At 40.1% G+C, this 19,566-nt stretch overlaps 1 protein-coding gene across 4 annotated transcripts in view; it reads left to right on the top strand.

Annotated features, from left to right (window-relative positions):
- Positions 1-19,566, top strand: part of LOC133582456 (solute carrier family 12 member 7-like) — a 121,791-nt gene that overhangs the window by 57,005 nt on the left and 45,220 nt on the right. For all 4 annotated transcript variants that reach the window (XM_061936543.2, XM_061936542.2, XM_061936540.2 and 1 more), the window contains exons 10-17: positions 2,900-3,030; positions 3,111-3,247; positions 5,904-6,008; positions 10,789-11,000; positions 11,397-11,564; positions 11,640-11,738; positions 15,589-15,646; positions 19,178-19,352. In XM_061936543.2, the coding sequence (XP_061792527.1) occupies positions 2,900-3,030; positions 3,111-3,247; positions 5,904-6,008; positions 10,789-11,000; positions 11,397-11,564; positions 11,640-11,738; positions 15,589-15,646; positions 19,178-19,352 (1,085 nt within the window). The remainder of the gene's footprint in view (positions 1-2,899; positions 3,031-3,110; positions 3,248-5,903; positions 6,009-10,788; positions 11,001-11,396; positions 11,565-11,639; positions 11,739-15,588; positions 15,647-19,177; positions 19,353-19,566) is intronic.

Genomic DNA, 19,566 nt, shown 5'->3' with positions numbered 1-19,566 from the left:
ATATGTGTGTATATATGTAGATGAAGTAAATTATATTTATATAGCGCTTTTCTCTAGTGACTCAAAGCGCTTTACATAGTGAGACCCAATGTCTAAGTTACATTTAGACCAGTGTGGGTGACACTGGGAGCAGGTGGGTAAAGTGTCTTGCCCAAGGACACAACGGCAGTGACTAGGATGGCAGAAGCGGGGATCAAACCTGGAACCCTTAAGTTGCTGGCACGGCCACTTTAACAACCAAACCATGCCCACCATATATGTGTATATATATATACAGGTAAAAGCCAGTAAATTAGAATATTTTGAAAAACTTGATTTATTTCAGTAATTGCATTCAAAAGGTGTAACTTGTACATTATATTTATTCATTGCACACAGACTGATGCATTCAAATGTTTATTTCATTTAATTTTGATGATTTGAAGTGGCAACAAATGAAAATCCAAAATTCCGTGTGTCACAAAATTAGAATATTACTTAAGGCTAATACAAAAAAGGGATTTTTAGAAATGTTGGCCAACTGAAAAGTATGAAAATGAAAAATATGAGCATGTACAATACTCAATACTTGGTTGGAGCTCCTTTTGCCTCAATTACTGCGTTAATGCGGCGTGGCATGGAGTCGATGAGTTTCTGGCACTGCTCAGGTGTTATGAGAGCCCAGGTTGCTCTGATAGTGGCCTTCAACTCTTCTGCGTTTTTGGGTCTGGCATTCTGCATCTTCCTTTTCACAATACCCCACAGATTTTCTATGGGGCTAAGGTCAGGGGAGTTGGCGGGCCAATTTAGAACAGAAATACCATGGTCCGTAAACCAGGCACGGGTAGATTTTGCGCTGTGTGCAGGCGCCAAGTCCTGTTGGAACTTGAAATCTCCATCTCCATAGAGCAGGTCAGCAGCAGGAAGCATGAAGTGCTCTAAAACTTGCTGGTAGACGGCTGCGTTGACCCTGGATCTCAGGAAACAGAGTGGACCGACACCAGCTGGACTGCTGCTGAGTGGTCCAAAGTCATGTTTTCTGACGAAAGCAAATTTTGCATTTCCTTTGGAAATCGAGGTCCCAGAGTCTGGAGGAAGACAGGAGAGGCACAGGATCCACGTTGCCTGAAGTCTAGTGTAAAGTTTCCACCATCAGTGATGGTTTGGGGTGCCATGTCATCTGCTGGTGTCGGTCCACTCTGTTTCCTGAGATCCAGGGTCAACGCAGCCGTCTACCAGCAAGTTTTAGAGCACTTCATGCTTCCTGCTGCTGACCTGCTCTATGGAGATGGAGATTTCAAGTTCCAACAGGACTTGGCGCCTGCACACAGCGCAAAATCTACCCGTGCCTGGTTTACGGACCATGGCATTTCTGTTCTAAATTGGCCCGCCAACTCCCCTGACCTTAGCCCCATAGAAAATCTGTGGGGTATTGTGAAAAGGAAGATGCAGACTGCCAGACCCAAAAACGCAGAAGAGTTGAAGGCCACTATCAGAGCAACCTGGGCTCTCATAACACCTGAGCAGTGCCAGAAACTCATCGACTCCATGCCACGCCGCATTAACCCAGTAATTGAGGCAAAAGGAGCTCCAACCAAGTATTGAGTATTGTACATGCTCATATTTTTCATTTTCATACTTTTCAGTTGGCCAACATTTCTAAAAATCCCTTTTTTGTATTAGCCTTAAGTAATATTCTAATTTTGTGACACACGGAATTTTGGATTTTCATTTGTTGCCACTTCAAATCATCAAAATTAAATGAAATAAACATTTGAATGCATCAGTCTGTGTGCAATGAATAAATATAATGTACAAGTTACACCTTTTGAATGCAATTACTGAAATAAATCAAGTTTTTAAAAATATTCTAATTTACTGGCTTTTACCTGTGTGTGTGTGTGTGTGTATATATATATATACATATATATATATATATATATATATATATATATATATATATATATATATATATATATAATGTGTGTGTGTGTGTGGATAGATAGATAGATATAGATATACAGTATGTATTTATATATATACATATATACTGTATATTTGTGTGTGTGTGTGTATGTATGTATGTATACAGTATATGTGTGTATGTATATATCTAATATATGTTTTTGTTAACATTTTAAGGGTGTTACATAAAAATACAAGCGTGTTTAATGCATAAAGATTCCCTTCTATCATGCAGACAAGAACATAAGTTGGTGTATTACCTGATTGTAATTACTTTCATGCAGACAAGAACATAAGTTGGTGTATTACCTGATTGTGATGACTTGCAAGCAGACAAGAACATAAGTTGGTGCATTACCTGATTGTGATGACTTGCATGCAGACAAGAACATAAGTTGGTGTATTACCTGATTGTGATGACTTGCATGCAGACAAGAACATAAGTTGGTGTATTACCTGATTGTGATGACTTGCATGCAGACAAGAACATAAGTTGGTGTATTACCTGATTGTGATGACTTTCATGCAGACAAGAACATAAGTTGGTGTATTACCTGATTGTGATGACTTGCATTGACTTGAATCAGGCAGGATTGACAGTAGTGCTGATAAGTTCCAATTTACATTGCGGAGGGAAAAAGTCCTCCTTCCTTTCCAATACCACATGAAGGTGGCAGGTTTTTAGCTTCTTTTTTGTCAAAATAAGACAAAAGCTTGCAAGCTTGTATGCGCTAGTTTTCTGAGACTCTTATTGTTGTTAGTGCAGGCAGGATGGAGCAGCACTTTTATTGTGAAGACAGGAACTATGCGGTGGCGTTCCTGCCAGAGTTTATTTTTTGCCCTTCACACCGAGCTTGCAGCAGCCAGTAGTAATCTAGAATACACTGCCACTTCTTTACCCCAAGCACCTTGTTTGAGTCTGTGGAAATGTAACAATCATATGGTTTCTCTCAAGCTGGCGGCTCCTACTACATGATCTCCAGATCATTGGGACCAGAGTTTGGCGGCGCTGTGGGTCTGTGTTTCTATCTGGGGACCACCTTCGCTGGATCCTTGTACATACTGGGCACTATCGAGATCCTACTGGTTTGTGGCCACATTGAAAGGTCCACACTCAGAATGTTTTGTCTAAATCATTTACTCTTGTGCTGTCTCTCCAACGATAGACGTACATCGTTCCAACAGCAAAACTGTTTGAGGCGGAAAGTATAGAAGGGGAAGGCACCGCAGCGCAGAACACCGTGCGCGTCTACGGAACCTGTTGCCTGCTTCTGATGGCACTCATTGTGTTTGTGGGAGTAAAGTAGGTATCCATGCTGATACACATACTACGTAAAAGCACAGCCACTTGTTTCAAATACGGTACTCTTGAGAGAGTGAGGTTCCTATGGGTTCCGGCTCACACAGGAAAAAAGGACAATGAATTGGCAGATCAGCTGACACTAACACTAGAGCAGCTCAGAGAGGTACCTCTTAGTAAGACAGACGCAAAATCATTCATTAAAGGGAATATTTTGAAAGAGAGGCAATCACAACATAAAGACAGTTACAGTGGTGGTCAAAAGTGTACATAGACTTGTAAAGAACATCATGTCATGTCTTGAGTTTACAATCATTATTTTTTTTTTTGTGATGTAGTGATTGGAGCACATACTTGTTGGTCACAAAAAACATTCATGAAGTTTGCTTCTTTTATGAATTTATTATGGGTTTACTGAAAATGTGAGGGTCAAAAGTATACATACAGCAATGTTAATATTTGCTTACATGTCCCTTGGCAAGTTTACCTGCAATAAGGCGCTTTTGGTAGCCATCCACAAGCTTCTGCTTGACCACTTGAACACTAAATTGCTGCAGTTCAGCTAAATGTGTTGCTTTTCTGACATGGACTTGTTTCTTCAGCATTGTCCGCACCTTTAAGTCAGGAAACTTTCCTTCTAGCCTGATTTAGCCATTCCTTTACCACTTTTGAGGTGTGTTTGGGGTCATTGTCCTGTTGGAACACCCAACTGCGCCCAAGACCCAACCTCCGGGCTGATGATTTTAGCTTGTCCTGAAGAATTTGGAGCTAATCCTCCTTTTTCATTGTCCCATTTAAAGCAGCAGTTCCATTAGCAGCAAAACAGGCCCAGAGCATAATACTACCACCACCATGCTTGACGGTAGGAATGGTGTTCCTGGGATTAAAGGCCTCACCTTTTCTCCTCCAAACATATTGCTGGGTATTGTGGCCAAACAGCTCCATTTTTGTTTCATCTGACCACAGAACTTTCCTCCAGAAGGTCTTATCTTTGTCCATGTGATGTCAGATGAAACCAAAATTGAGCTGTTTGACCCCAAACACACATCAAAAGTGGGAAAGGAATGGCTAAATCAGGCTAGGACAGTGGTTCTTAACCTTGTTGGAGGTACCGAACCCCACCAGTTTCATATGCGCATTCACCGAACCCTTCTTTGGTGAAAAATAAAATGTTTTATTTTTTTTAATTCAAGACAAAGTTATATGTTTTTGGTAACACTTTAGTATGGGGAACATATTCTAAGTAACAAAGACTTAATTTAGAGTTATTTGGTCAGGGTTAGAGGGTTAGGGTTATAATAAGGCCATGCCGAATAAGGCATTAATAAGTACTTAATAATGACCAGTTAAGAGCCAATATGTTACTAATTTGCATGTTAATAAGCAACTAATAAATGGTGAATATGTTCCCCATACTAAAGTGTTACCATGTTTTTTTTACTGGTGCACAAATGAAGCGTGCATGAACATCACCTGGTTCAAAGAACAAAACCAACACAGTGCATAAACTCACAACAAATTACACACCTGCAAACCAGTCAGCTGTTGTCGTATCCGTAATACACCGATAGGGAGAAGTTTTTATTTACACGATGAGTCGGGTGTGTCTTGACCTCCGCCGAGCCCCTGAGGCCGACTCACCGAACCCCTAGGGTTCCATCGAACCCAGGTTAAGAACCACTGGGCTAGAATGAAGGTTTTAGAATGGCCTTCCCAAAGTCCTGACTTAAATGTGTGAACAATGCTGAAGAAACAAGTCCATGTCACATTTAGCTGAACTGCTGCAATTTAGTGGTCAAGCAGAAGCTTGTGGATGGCTACCAAAAGCGCCTTATTGCAGGTAAACTTGCCAAGGGACATGTAAGCAAATATTAACATTGCTGTATGTATACTTTTGACCCTCACATTTTCAGTAGAGCCATAATAAATTCATAAAAGAAGCAAACTTCATGATTTTTTTTTTTGTGACCAACAAGTATGTGCTCCAATCACTACATCACAAAAAAATAAGAGTTGTAGAAATGATTGGAAACTCAAGACAGCCATGACATGATGTTCTTTACAAGTGTATGTACACTTTTGACCACCACTGTATATGCAATACAAAACACAGTAGGAGCAGGAAGAACTGTAAGGGGGAGCACAAAAAAGGAATGAGACATATTTGAATAAGAAACTCCAGACTGAATAAGACAATGCACCTTATACGTAAACACCCAACAGGATTATGTGACCGCTGCAACTAAGTAGAGTCGGTGGAACATGCGACCATTCATTGTGGGAAATGCAGTAGAGAAAGGAGAAAACTAAGAGAGGGAGTTAGCAATCATGGACAGAAGGAGGTTACTCTCAAAGGGGTAGTACTAAGCAGCACATTTGAGTGAAGTTTCCAGAAGATACAGGCTTATGGGATATCATTTAGTATGGGAAGTTGTGTAGGTGAGGGAGGGAACGCTGGTTGACACTCCACTACAGTAGGTGGCGCTAATGCACCTTTACATGAAACAAGATTGAGAGGAACAAAATCTCGTTGACATGTATGACTTAAGTGTTATTATGACAATGACAATAAAAGGAATTGATTGATTGAATTGATTGATTGATTGATTGATTGAAGAAGAAGAAGAATGATTTAGTTTTTTTGCCCTCCTTTCTGAAGATACGTGAACAAACTGGCCCTGGTGTTCCTGGCCTGTGTCATGCTGTCCATCATGGCCACCTACGCAGGAGTCATCAAGACCCTCATTCAACCTCCAGAGTTTAAGTGAGTCAAGGAGCACTTATTACTCTTTCTCATTCTTTTTGTTTAACGGATTTCAAATGAGATCAAGAAAAAAATTTATATTACACATAAACATAAATGTAGCATTCAGTACTATTTAAAAGAAAATAAAAGGTACATGAATTTCCAGTTGTTTCTAAGGACTAGACATTGTGTGTCATATATATCCAACATAATAATAATAATAATAATAGATTTTATTTGTAAAAAGCACTTTACATTGAGTAAACAACCTCAAAGTGCTACAGTGTATTAAAAAATAAATAAATAAAATAAAACGATAATAAAAAAATTAAAAAAATGAAATCTAGAACAGCCAAATAGCTAAAACTAGTACCGGTATGCATATATCTAAAAAAAAGGCTTTTTTAAAAAGAAGGGTTTTTAAGCCTTTTTAAAAGCATCCACAGTCTGTGGTGCCCTCAGGTGGTCAGGGAGAGCGTTCCACAGACATGATGTAAATACTATCTATGTTACTACTTGGGTTAGTTGTGTTTGTCAGTTGAATTTGACCAAGAAACCCTACAACTGTATTGCCATATTCATGTATTATGTTGCTCATTATTCATTTATATTACATTGGATTTAATCAAGAGAAATGTATTTAAAAAAAAAAATGAACACAAGTATTCTCTTTAACATTCTCTGAAAGTAGAGCAGAATGGTCCAATAAAAGTCTTACGGTGGAATAGTGGTGGAACCCAGAAGCAGAGGCGATGCTTAGCAACAAATATTTTGATGTCAAAAAACACAAAACTATTTTGTCATCATCTGCCAATATTCTGTGCAGAATGTTAAATTACCGTATTTTTCGGACAATAAGGTGCACTTAAAATCCTTTCATTTTCTCAAAAATCGACAGTACGCCTTATAACCCGGTGCGCCTAATGTACGGAAATATTCTGGTTGTGCTTACCGGCCTCGAAGCAGTTTTATTTGGTACATGGTGTAATGATAAGTGTGACCAGGAGATGGCAGTCACACATAAGAGATACGTGTAGACTGCAATATGACTCAAGTAAACAACACCAACATTTGATATGTTCCATTGAAAATAAAGAACATTACACACGGTGTTCAAAAATCTGTCAAAATGTTTTAGTAGGACTTTGAAGCCGCACCTCTTGATGGATTGTTGGCCCATTACGGCTGACATAGTCAGAAATACAAGTATTACTATGGTGTGTGTATAAGGACCGCAAAATGGCACCCATTAGCAGACATATTATCTGGTGTTTTGTTTCACAATATTATGCAAAAGCAACTTTTCTTACCTTCTGGTACCTGATGATCTGTATTTAGGATCTGTATAAATCCTGAAAAATTGCGCGCGTTCGCCTTTGTAGTCCGTGCCGACCCCGTAGACGATAATCTTCTTCTTTTTCTCTATCTTCTTGTTATGTGACATTCATCCTCCACTGTTGCCATTTCTAATATAAAGTAGTGTAAAGTTCTTACTTATATCTGTCAGTAGACTCGCTATGAAAGCACTAAAACATACCGGTGTAGTGAGTTTACATTATTCACCCAAGGAACTTTAGTTATTAGAGTTTTTCACGGGACACATTTCGGGCGTTGTTGTTGCACTAGTGAGCCATGGACGAGGAGATGCTGCTCCGTTATTGATTGAAGTAAAGTCTGAATGTCATTAAAACAGTTAGCGCCATCTTTTGACACTTCTTCCACCCCCGTCCTTGCACGCTACACCGCTACAACAAGGAGAAGACACTGTCGAAGTGGAGGCACGCAAATTATAATAATAATACGAATAGATTTTATTTGTAAAAAGCACTTTATATTGAGTAAACAATCTCGAAGTGCTACAGTGTATTAAAAAAATAAAAATATTATAAATAAATAAATAAAAAGATAATAAAGAAATAAATACAAATAAAATCCAGAACAGCCATATAGCTATAAATAGTATGCATATATCTAAAAAAAGGCTTTTTTTTTTTTAATTTTTTTTTTAAAGAAAGGCTTTTATGCCTTTTTTAAAAGCATCCACAGTCTGTGGTGCCCTCGGGTGGTCAGGGAGAGCGTTCCACAGACTGGGAGCGGCGGAGCAGAAAGCTCGGTCTCCCATTGATTCTAATTTGAAATTAGAAAGCCCCTGAAGAGACTGTCAGAAAGTGACTTGAGGATGATGTGTAAAACATCATCTATGCAACATTTTGAGCAAAGAACCAGCATTACATGTTATGTAGACCACAAGGAAGTCTTTTACATTTAGACAAAAATAATCATAATATGACTCCTTTAATGCTCCTTTTAATCCGGTGCGCCTTTTGTATGAAAATAGACCTGACGAGACCCGCTCATCAGCAGTGCGCCTTATAATCCGGTGCCCTATGGTCCAGAAAGTATGGTAAAATGTTATTTTGAGTCAAGACCTCCATATTTTCCAAACTAAAAGTCCCATTTATTTCATAGTTTGGCTGCTCCTGCAATTTATATTTAGGTGCGACTTATATATTAAAATGCATATAATGGTGTGTATTATTAAATGTTTATTTATTCCTACTGACATGACATGGTCATGGAGCATCAGAAAGAACCTTTGGGAAGCACAGCAAGCATTCTTCACATTCATTTAGAAGGCTTGCTATCCCTGAGGCCGATCAGGAACTGCTATGTCAGCATTCCTCTTATCCGTCACTTGGATCAACCATAAAAAGAACGATTTGAGCGCGTCCAACCTACGATTGCGCCATTGCAGCTAATGGTTTGTCACGTCTTGTGTAATTCCTTTCAGCTGGGCTTCCATGTGCTGAAATCCCAGGCGTAAGTCAGGCCACTTGGTCACCACAACATAGCATTAGCCTCCATCTTGGAAACAAAGCAGCATACATAGCAAGCAAGAGCTTTAAATCTCATCACGTCTCTACATTTTTTCTGTTTTTCCGTGAAATTTGGTTTCATAAAGTTTGTTACACACCTGGTAGATGCCGGTCTAGTCGGATAAACAGGACCTGGAAAAACTTAAAGCAGTTCTCGCAGTCACAAGGGTTTGGAACGAAGAAGTAAGATCCTGCATCTTCTTGCTAGATAATGCTATTGATTAAAAACGGATCCCAGTGAGGTAAAAATAAATAAATAGAGGAACTGAAAAATATCAGTGGGGGGAAAGAAGGTTCCTTTTGAAAACATTTGACCATTTTAAGATGCTTTGGAAGGCATTTCTTACATAGAAATGTTGTAAAGATGCAAGAAAACTTACCAATGGTTGCTATCTAGGGCTGCAACAACTAATCGATTAAATAAATTATAAAAAATAGTTGCCAATTAATTTAGTCATCAATTCGTTGGATCTATGCTATGCGCATGCGCAGAGGCTTTTTTTTTTTTTTTTTTAATTTAATAAACCTTTATTTATAAACTGCAACATTTACAAACAGCTGAGAAACAATAATCAGAATAAGTATGGTGCCAGTATGCTGGTTTTTTTTCCAATAAAATACTGGATAGGATAGAAATGTAGTTTGTCTCTTTTATCCGATTATTAATCGATTAATCGAAGTAATAATCGACAGATTAATCGATTATCAAATTAATCATTAGTTGCAGCCCTATTGCTATCTATTGGATACCTGTATTAAAAAGTGCAGTATTGGCATCGAAACATCTTTATATATTATTGAAGTGATTTATTGGCATACCACTAGATCAGGGGAGTCCAAAGTATGGCCTCTGGGGCCCGCAGCTACATTTTTAAAAGCCTGTGGATCATTCTAAAAATAACACACACAAAAAAAGTAGAATAAAAAAGTAAACGAGTGAAATGTAAAGACAAAAGTAGCAATGTTGAATTTAATAACACAGAGCTGCAGTGCAGGCTGTTTTTTTTTTCTTTAAAGCTTTAAAACAATAATAATTCAAAATCAATGTTATGAATTATTCACCTATTCAAGACTTTAATTACTTCACATCAAATTTTCTACTTTGAAATATTTTGGGGGTAAAATATTGCATATTTTGTTTGTTTGTGATAAAATAAACAACGTTTTTTGTTACAAAAAGGGGAAAACAAACCAACGTAAAAAATAATAAAAACTTATAATCAACAGATCTGAAGTTGATAAAGAAACTTAAGTGTTAAAAATAAATGTATGACTTATTTGTCCCACTTTTATGAGTGAGACACTTTTGGATCCCGAAGAATTTTAGTGGGATTTAAAAAAAAAAAAAAAACCTGTCAAAAATAATAATAAATTAAAATCAGTGTTGTTATGAATTATTGATCTATTTAAGGTTCCAATTACTACACATCAAATATTCCCCTCTGAAATTTTTTAAGGGTAAAATGTTGCATATTTTGTGTTTTTTTGGGTTTCTTTGACCAAAGGGGCATAAAACTTTTTTTAAAAAACATATGTTTTACGTTATATCGACAGATAGACCGGAAGTTGATCTAGAGATTTAAGCGTTGAATAATAATAAAAATATTAGCAATAAAAAATGACTTATTTTTAACATCTTTACGACTGAGATCATACCTGATGGTAGACCGAAAGGTTAAAAGAAAAATCCAAATTGATTTAGAAAATAAAACACTTCAAAATGGCCCTAGCATGCTTCTGCTAAATAGAGGAAATCTGGGATACATTTCAAAATAAAAATTAAAATTGGAAGAGTTCTATTATTGCAAGATGGCTGCAGGTGTGCCATGTTGTTCCGCCCCGCACAGGAAGTAAGTTCATCTGGGGAAAGACAGGAAGAGAAAATAATCATTGTTTTGTGTCTACTTCCTGTCTGGACTTAGTGTTTGCCTTCTGGGGAATCGATCTCTGACCAATGACAAATTTGAAGTATGTGCCAAGACTGAGCTGGAGAACAACCAGACTGTGACCACCCAACTCTGGAGACTTTTCTGCAGCAGCGAACATCTCAACGCCACCTGCGACGACTACTTCACGCTCAACAACGTGAGCGAGATAAGGGCCGTGCCCGGGCTCCTCAGTGGCGTCATCAAAGGTAATAATAATAATAATAGATTTTATTTGTAAAAAGCACTTTATATTGAGTAAAAAAATCTCAAAGTGCTACAGTGTATTACATTTTTTTTTTAATAAATAAAAAGATAATAAATAAATAAATAAAAATAAAAACTAGAACAGCCAAATAGCTATAACTAGCATGCATATATCGAAAAAAAAAGAGGCTTTTTTAAAAAGAAGGGCATTTAAGCCTTTTTTAAAAGCATCCACAGTCTGTGGCGCCCTCAGGTGGTCAGGAAGAGCGTTCCACAGACTGGGAGCAGCGGAGCAGAAAGCCCGGTCTCCCATTGTTCGTAGCTTTGTCCTCTGAGGTCAGAGATATGTTCACGTTTACCATGCAGGATCCACCTCATTCATGTCCGTGCTTCCTCAGATAACCTGTGGGGCGACTATGGTCCAGCTAATATGGTGATAGAAAAGAAAAGCCAGGGCTCAGTAGCAGCAGAAGACACATCCGGTGATCTCTACAAGCCCTACGTCTTCAACGACATGGCCACCTACTTCACGCTGCTGGTGGGAATATATTTCCCCTCGGTCACAGGTGAATGACTACATGCAGAACTCCACTTGTGGGATTGTGTGTCCTGACTTCTCTGCTTTTTCTAAACAATTCCAGGTATCATGGCTGGCTCCAACAGGTCTGGCAATCTAAGAGATGCCCAGAGGTCCATACCATTTGGAACCATAATGGCCATTCTCACCACTTCTTTCTTCTGTATCCTTTCATGCACTCCTCAAGTCTGCATTCAGCCCTAGGACTTTATTGGGACCCTCCCTTTTGCAGAGAACAGTCCTCACAGATTCGTTTGGTCTGTCTAAATAATGAGAGTTGTCTAAACAATAATAATAATAGATTTTATTTGTAAAAAGCACTTTACATTGAGCAAACAACCTCAAAGTGCTACAGTGTATTAAAAAAAACAAAAAACATAATAAATAAAAATAAAAACTAGAACTAGCACGCATATATCTAAAAAAAAAAGGCTTTTTTAAAAAGAAGGGTTTTTTGCTTTTTTAAAAGCATCCACAGTCTGTGGTGCCCTCAGGTGGTCAGGGAGAGCGTTCCACAGACTGGGAGCGGCAGAGCAGAAAGCCCGGTCTCCCATTGTCCGTAGCTTTGTCCTCGGAGGTTGTAGGAGGTTAGTCTGTCCGTAGTGGAGGTGTCGTGTGGAGGATTTGGGGGTGAGCAGTTCTTTGAGGTAGAGGGGGGCATTTCCATGGAGGCACTGGTCTAGAATTAAAGATTAACAATGGTAGGTAGGTAGAAAATCCCATAGGGGTGATGAATGGATGGTCAGCGCCTGAGAACTGCGGCCTACCATCATGACCTCGCACTCCCTTCTCTCTGTTGCTAGATATCTGGAGATGTACGTTGTAATATGTTTTTGTGCTTTGCTATGGAGGTTTTTTCCCACTCCAGACTGGGCCCCCTTGGGAGCCCGGTCTAGATTGTATTTTTTTACTCATCCTTCCCCAGCGTTTTGCCTTTTTCCCATCTTTTACGGGGCGCCTTGTGGCGACCCATCAGCGTTCCTGTTCTGTAACCCTGTACACTGTTTGTTTGTCTCATCTTGAACGGGTTTGTGCTGAAAACAAAGTTTCATTGTACTTGTGCAATGACAATAAAGACCTATCTTATAGCAGGTAGCTTGGTAGGTAGGTAGGTCTTTATTGTCATTGCACAAGTACAACAACATTTTGTTTTCAGCACAAACCTGTTCAAGATGAGACAAATAGTGTACATGATTACATAACAGGAACGCTGGTGGGTCGCCACAAGGCGCCCCATAAAAGATGGGAAAAAGGTCAACGCTGGGGGAGGATGAGTAAAACAATACAATAGGACCCAGTCTGGAGTGGGGAAACACCTCCATAGCAAAGCACATATACCGGTACACATTACAACATAGATCTGGAGACTTGCAACAGAGGGGAGGGAGTGGGGGCCACGATGGTAGGCTGCAGCTCTTCGGGCGCTGCCCAGCCGTCCATCACCCCTAAGGGATTCGCGTCAAGGACGTTGGACGGAGGGTGGGGTATGTGTGTGTGGCGTATATTTTTTGTGGATGCATGTGTGTGTGTAAGCTTGCCGCGTGTCTCGATTCCACAGCCTTGGTGTGGTGCAGTCGCTAGTCCAAAGTCAACAACAACAACAGGTGTGTGTCCATGAGAGACAAGAAGGGAGTTTGTTGTGTGTCCTTTGGGAGAGTCTCCAAGCCAGCAATATATTCCATACAATAGCAGCACTGCAGAGGAGACTGAGAATTGGTCGCCCTCCTCATATGAAATCGAAAGTTTGACGGACACAAACATCAGTCCACTCCTGTACCTGGTACATCCTAACACAGGGGTGGGCAATTCATTTTTACCGGGGGGCCGCATGAGCAACCCGAGCACTGCTGGAGGGCCACACCGACAATATTTCAATTAAATTTTGCTGAAATTATTTTTGATATACCGTAAGATAAATAATAATAATAATAATAATTTCATTTAACCTAACTTAACTTTATACAAAAGCAGATTGCTTTTGATGGTTTTATTTTTAACACTGTCTTACACAACACTTCCTGATGTATAATACAATGCAAAAATGTCAATTTCTGTCACTTTATCCTGCATCCTCTTTAAAAGTCCAACATTTTCCCCCGTCAGATTTGGACAACCATCTGTGGTCACACCTGCCAGCTTGTCCCATTTCAGTACTAATATGTCCAAACACGCATTTACCTATGTGAACAAGTCAATACCTGTGGTTGTCCCTTTTAATTGACTGCATGGCTAACAGCTCCTCCGTGATTTGAAAGTCTGCAGTTATCCCACGCAAGAAGATAAGCAGCTGGGCGGTGTCACGTACATCGCAGCTCTCATCCAAAGCCAGCGAAAAACAGTCAAAGTCGGCCGTTCTGTTTTTCAGCTGAAGCTCCAAATTTCCAGCGATGGTCTCAACCCGCCTCGTTACAGTGCGTCAGGAGAGTGACACGTTCTCAAATGCACCCCTCTTCTCCGGGCATATCAAGGCAACAGAGTCCAATAAGCACTCCTTGATAAACTCTCCGTCAGAAAACGCCTTACTTTTTCTGGCAATTTTGTGAGAAATGACGAAACTTGTCTTGACGGCTGCATCTCTGGTGGTGTGAAATTTGGCAAACAGTCCTTGTTGGGTTTGCAGTTTTACCATCAACGCATCAGCCTCCCTTGCGCGCGCTTCATCGGACAGATTCCGGTATTTTTCCTCGTGTTTCGTCATGTAGTGGCGATTCAAATGATATTCTTTAAACACAGCAACCTGTGTACCACACATTAAGCACACGGCTTTACCTTTAATTTCTGTAAAGAAATACTTGGCAGTCCATGTCTTGTTGAAAACACGCCATTCGTCATCAACTTTTCTCTTTTTAGCGTCTCGGGGGTAACCGGGCATAACTTGTGGCTGTGCACCTTCACTCACAGGTTACACACAGACATACGTCCATAAATAACGCTTTTCAAAACAAAAGCAGCACCGTTGTATTGCACGCACGTCATAGATGTTTTTTTAAATGTATTTTGTAATTTGTGATTGCCGCTGTTCACATTCACTCACAATCGCGCACGCTCATACTTCCACACAGAAGTAATACAAATAACGCTTTTCAAAACAAAAGCAGCACCGTTGTATTGCACACTCGACATAGATACTTTTTAAAATGTATTTAGTAATTTCTGATTGGCCTCACGCGGACAGGACAGGGACGCACAAAGGACCGGATGTGGCCCGCGGGCCGTTGAATGCCCAGGTCTGTCCTAACATAATTAAAACTGGAGAGAATCATAAGTGTGTTCATACAGATAAGAAACAGAGTGGGATCATAGTGTTCATCACTTTGAGCAAAATGAAGACCAAAACTAGTGACTTCTAAGGCTTAGAAGGAAAATATTCCTTTACAACTCTTAGACTCTGATCTACTAAACGTTGGTGTGTATTAAATCACATCCAAACCTGACAGTGCAGGCAAAGTGGACCTACTAAGCACATGAGCAGAGGATTGTGTTCCTTAATGGAGCAAATGAGAGATCATGATTAGCATGTTTGTTTATATGTTGATTATCAGAAGGGTCACGATACTGGGAGGAGGAGATATCAATAGGATCATTTAGCACTTACAATATGATTTATAAAGCCTGACAACACTTTTTCGTCCGCATTCAGCACGTTTGAAATGGACATGCAAACTGGCACAGTTACGCACAAACGGTTCCAGAGGATGGAGAAAGAATCCTTCTTCTGTGTATTTAAATATCAGACATATCCTCTATTCAGCATTTTTATAGCTGCTAGAGGACTTCAGTGTGATGTGCTTGCAGATTACATTTTAATTGTCTTTATTTATAGTTTTTTTCATATATGTACTTAATATATCCATTTATGTTATGTTATCAATATACCATTAATAGGTCATGCAAAAAAAAAAAATATGCACAAGCTATTTGGCGCTTGTGTTTTGGATCTTAGTGGATCAGACCCTTGGTACTGATACTATTGCTACTTGGAAGCAAGGATTTGGCCTTAATTTCCCTGTCAGACATCTCCTGTGTGCTCTTGTTTGGAGCTTGTATAGAAGGAGTGGTGCTGAGGGACAAGTAAGTGATGGGATTTGACTTCAACAACATTCAATACGTCACTTTAATATGGATTACTCTTATTTAACTGCTTAGGATGGAAAATCCAGATTTACAAATATGTGTGTATATATATGTATATGTATGTGTGTGTGTATATATATATATATATACATATACCGTATTTTCCGCACTATAAGGCGCACCGGATTATTAGCCGCACCTTCTATGAATTACATATTTCATAATTTTGTCCACCAATAAGCCGCCCCGGACTATAAGCCGCGCCTACGCTGCGCTAAAGTGAATGTCAAAAAAACGCTGCGCTAAAGTGAATGTCAAAAAAACAGTCAGATAGTTCAGTCAAACTTTAATAATATATTGAAAACCAGCGTTCTAACAACTCTGTCCCAAAATGTACGCAAATGTGCAATCACAAACATAGTAAAATTCAAAATGGTGTAGAGCAATAGTAACATAATGTTGCTCGAACGTTAATGTCACAACACACAAAATAAACATAGCGCTCACCTTCTGAAGTTATTCTTCATTCGTAAATCCTTCGAATTCTTCGTCTTCGGTGTCCGAATTGAAAAGTTGCGCAAGCGTGGTATCCAAAATGGCCGGTTCCGTCTCGTAGAAGTCATCGGGAGTCAGTGTCGCTGTTGTTCTGTGAATCCTGCCTTCCGGAAAGCTCGGACCACAGTTGTGACCGAAATATCTGCCCAGGCATTTACGATCCACTGGCAAATGTTGGCGTATGTCGTCCGAGGCTGTCTGCCCGTCTTAGTGAAGGTGTGTTCGCCTTCGGAGCTGTGTGAAAAAAGCCACCCGGCCTCTTCGCGTAAACTTCCCTTAACCACTCGCTCATCTTTTCTTCATCCATCCATCCCTTCGAGTTAGCTTTTATGATGACGCCGGCTGGAAAGGTCTCTTTTGGCAAGGTCTTCCTTTTGAATATCATCATGGGTGGAAGTTAGCATGGCAAGCTAGAACCACAGTGAAGGATGACTTCATTCCCTGTGGTGCGAATATTCACCGTACGTGCTCCCGTTCCACAGTGCGGTTCAGTTGCTGTGAAATACGGTAGTAATCCGTGTGCGGATGGAGAGATTGCGTCTTTTTATGAACCGGATCGCTTAGTAGGAGCCATTTTGTGGTCTTTACAGATGTAAACAGGAAATGAAACGTACGGTGATATCCGCGCGTTTTTTCTTCTTCTTCCGGGGGCGGGTGAAGCGCTTCCTGTTCTATGGGGGCGGGTGAAGCGCTTCCTGTTCTATGGGGGCGGGTGCTTTCCTTGGCGGTTGCTTGCGTAGAAGAAGAAGCGCTTCCTGTTCTACCGGGAAAAAAGATGGCGGCTGTTTACCGAAGTTGCGAGATCGAAACTTTATGAAAATTAATCGTAATAAAGCGCACCGGGTTATAAGGCGCACTGTTAGCTTTTGAGAAAATTTGTGGTTTTTAGGTGCGCCTTATAGTGCGGAAAATACGGTATATATATATATATATATATATACAGTGGTGGTCAAAAGTGTACATACACTTGTAAAGAACATAATGTCATGACTGTCTTGAGTTTGTAGTGGAAATGTCCAAATCTTAAACAGGAACAAAAGAGAATTTGTTACAAGAGTTTTATTTACTCATAATCAGATGGTACAAGGTTGGATTGGGTTGTCATGATTACAGACAATGTCGCCGGAGACGTTGGATGATGCGCCCTCGTCAGGAATCTAAGAAAGTGCGCACACCCCCCCAGACTTGGTCCAACGTGGTTATTTATACGCTTCCTGGTGGTTCAAAGGCCAGCATAACAAACAACCAAAATAACATGTACAATGTCAGGGCGACCCGCCCTGCCATGTCATGTCCTCCCTAATGCATTCCGACCTCATTCAACAAACAAAATAGAAATGGTACAGAGGTCAGAAAGAAAGTTGGTCTGACCAATTTCTGATTTGGTCAGAAATTCCACTACATACCCCCCTTCCAGGGTTTTAGAACCCTGGACCATACGGGGTGGATTTCTGACCTAGGCCACTTCCTTACAAAACTCTACTGCAGATAGAGGCGAAAACCCCAATGTTGTTATTGTAGGATAAAATTCCTCTATGACCCTCATTGAGCGATCACTGTCATCAGCCTGCAGCAAAGCCATATCACAGAACACAATTAGTGGCCTCACATCCAATCATTTCTACAACTCTTATCAAAAGTATGCATACAGCAATGTTAATATTTGCTTACATGTCCCTTGGCAAGTTTCACTGCAATAAGGCGCTTTTGGTAGCCATCCACAAGCTTCTGCTTGAATTTTTGACCACAAAATTGGTGCAGTTCAGCTAAATGGGTTGCTTTTCTGACATTGACTTGTTTCTTCAGCATTGTCCACACCTTTAAGTCAGGACTTTGGGAAGGCCATTCTAAAACCGTCATGATCCGTGGTCCGGATCATGTTTTTGTTATGTTCTGTTAGTTTTGGACTCTTTTAGTTCCTGTTTGACACCTAAGTTTGTTTTAGTTACCATGGCTACTTATGATTTTCACCTGGCTCCAGTGTTCGGGACGCCCACCTGCTTATAATCAGAGGACTATTTAAGCCTGCCTTTGCCAGTCAGTCGTCCGGGGCGTCATTATTGGTTTCATGCCACAGTTTCGTGTTTGTTCTATGCCATAGTTAATGCTAGTTGTTTCATGCCACAGTTTTGTGTTTATTTCATGCCACAGTTTCGTGAGGTTCATGTCTATAGTTTCATGTCCTAAGTTTTTGCTTAGCTTCCGCGTGCGATAGGCACGCTTGCCTTCGGGTTGTTTTCTGTTTTGTATCTCGTTGATTGTTTCTTAAAATTAAATCGTGTTCCTACCTGCAAGTCCTGTCCGGAGTCGTGTGTTTGCCTTCCTGGGAGATCGATCCCGCAGTAAGCGAAAACCCAGTCGTGACAAAAACCTTCATTCTAGCCTGATTTAGCCATTCCTTTACCACTTTTAACATGTGTTTGGGGTCATTGTCCTGTTGGAACACCCAACTGCGCCCAAGACCCAACGTCCGAGCTGATGATTTTAGCTTGTCCTGAAGAATTTGGAGCTAATTCTCCTCTCATAGTCCCATTTAAAGCAGCAGTTCCATTGGCAGCAAAACAGGCTCAGAGCATAATACTACCACCACCGTGCTTGACGGTAGGCTTGGTGTTCCTGGGATTAAAGGCCTCCATTTTTGTTTCGTCTGACATCACATGGACAAAGATAAGACCTTCTGGAGGAAAGTTCTGTGCTCACATTTTCAGTAGAGCCATAATAAATTCATAAAAGAAGCAAACTTCATGAATGTTTTTTGTGACCAACAAGTATGTGCTCCAATTACTACATCACAAAAAAATAAGAGTTGTAGAAATGATTGTAAAGTTAAGACAGCCATGACATGATGTTCTTTACAAGTGTATGTACACTTTTGACCACCACTGTACATATATGCATATAAACAAGAGCCCTGAATGGTGGTTGTATCCATGATGAAATGATAAAATGAAGGTAACACAACCCTGGCTGTAGGTTTGGGGACTCTGTGAAGAAAAACCTGGTGATCGGTATCCTGGCCTGGCCCTCACCTTGGGTTATTGTGATCGGATCATTTTTCTCCTGTTGTGGGGCGGGGCTTCAGAGTCTGACCGGTGCCCCTCGGCTGCTGCAGGCCATCGCACGTGATGGCATCATTCCCTTCTTGCAGGTCAGGGTTCTTCTGTGTCTTGCATCCCAGGTACAGTTTGACAACATCCATCACTTGTAACAAGTGACAGTCTGCATGAGAGTGTCATGTAAACTAGTACTGTGGGAGGAAATCATGCAATATTTAAGGTACAGAAAATGGGTCTAAATTTTTGATGCACTGAATTTTTTTTACACTGATTTCTTATACGCTGATTTTTTTATACGCTGATTTA

This window comes from Nerophis lumbriciformis, linkage group LG03, assembly GCF_033978685.3.
Source record: "Nerophis lumbriciformis linkage group LG03, RoL_Nlum_v2.1, whole genome shotgun sequence".
Taxonomy (NCBI): domain Eukaryota; kingdom Metazoa; phylum Chordata; class Actinopteri; order Syngnathiformes; family Syngnathidae; genus Nerophis; species Nerophis lumbriciformis.
Note: the sequence above shows the minus strand (reverse complement) of the source record. Positions and strands in the feature narration are given on the sequence as shown.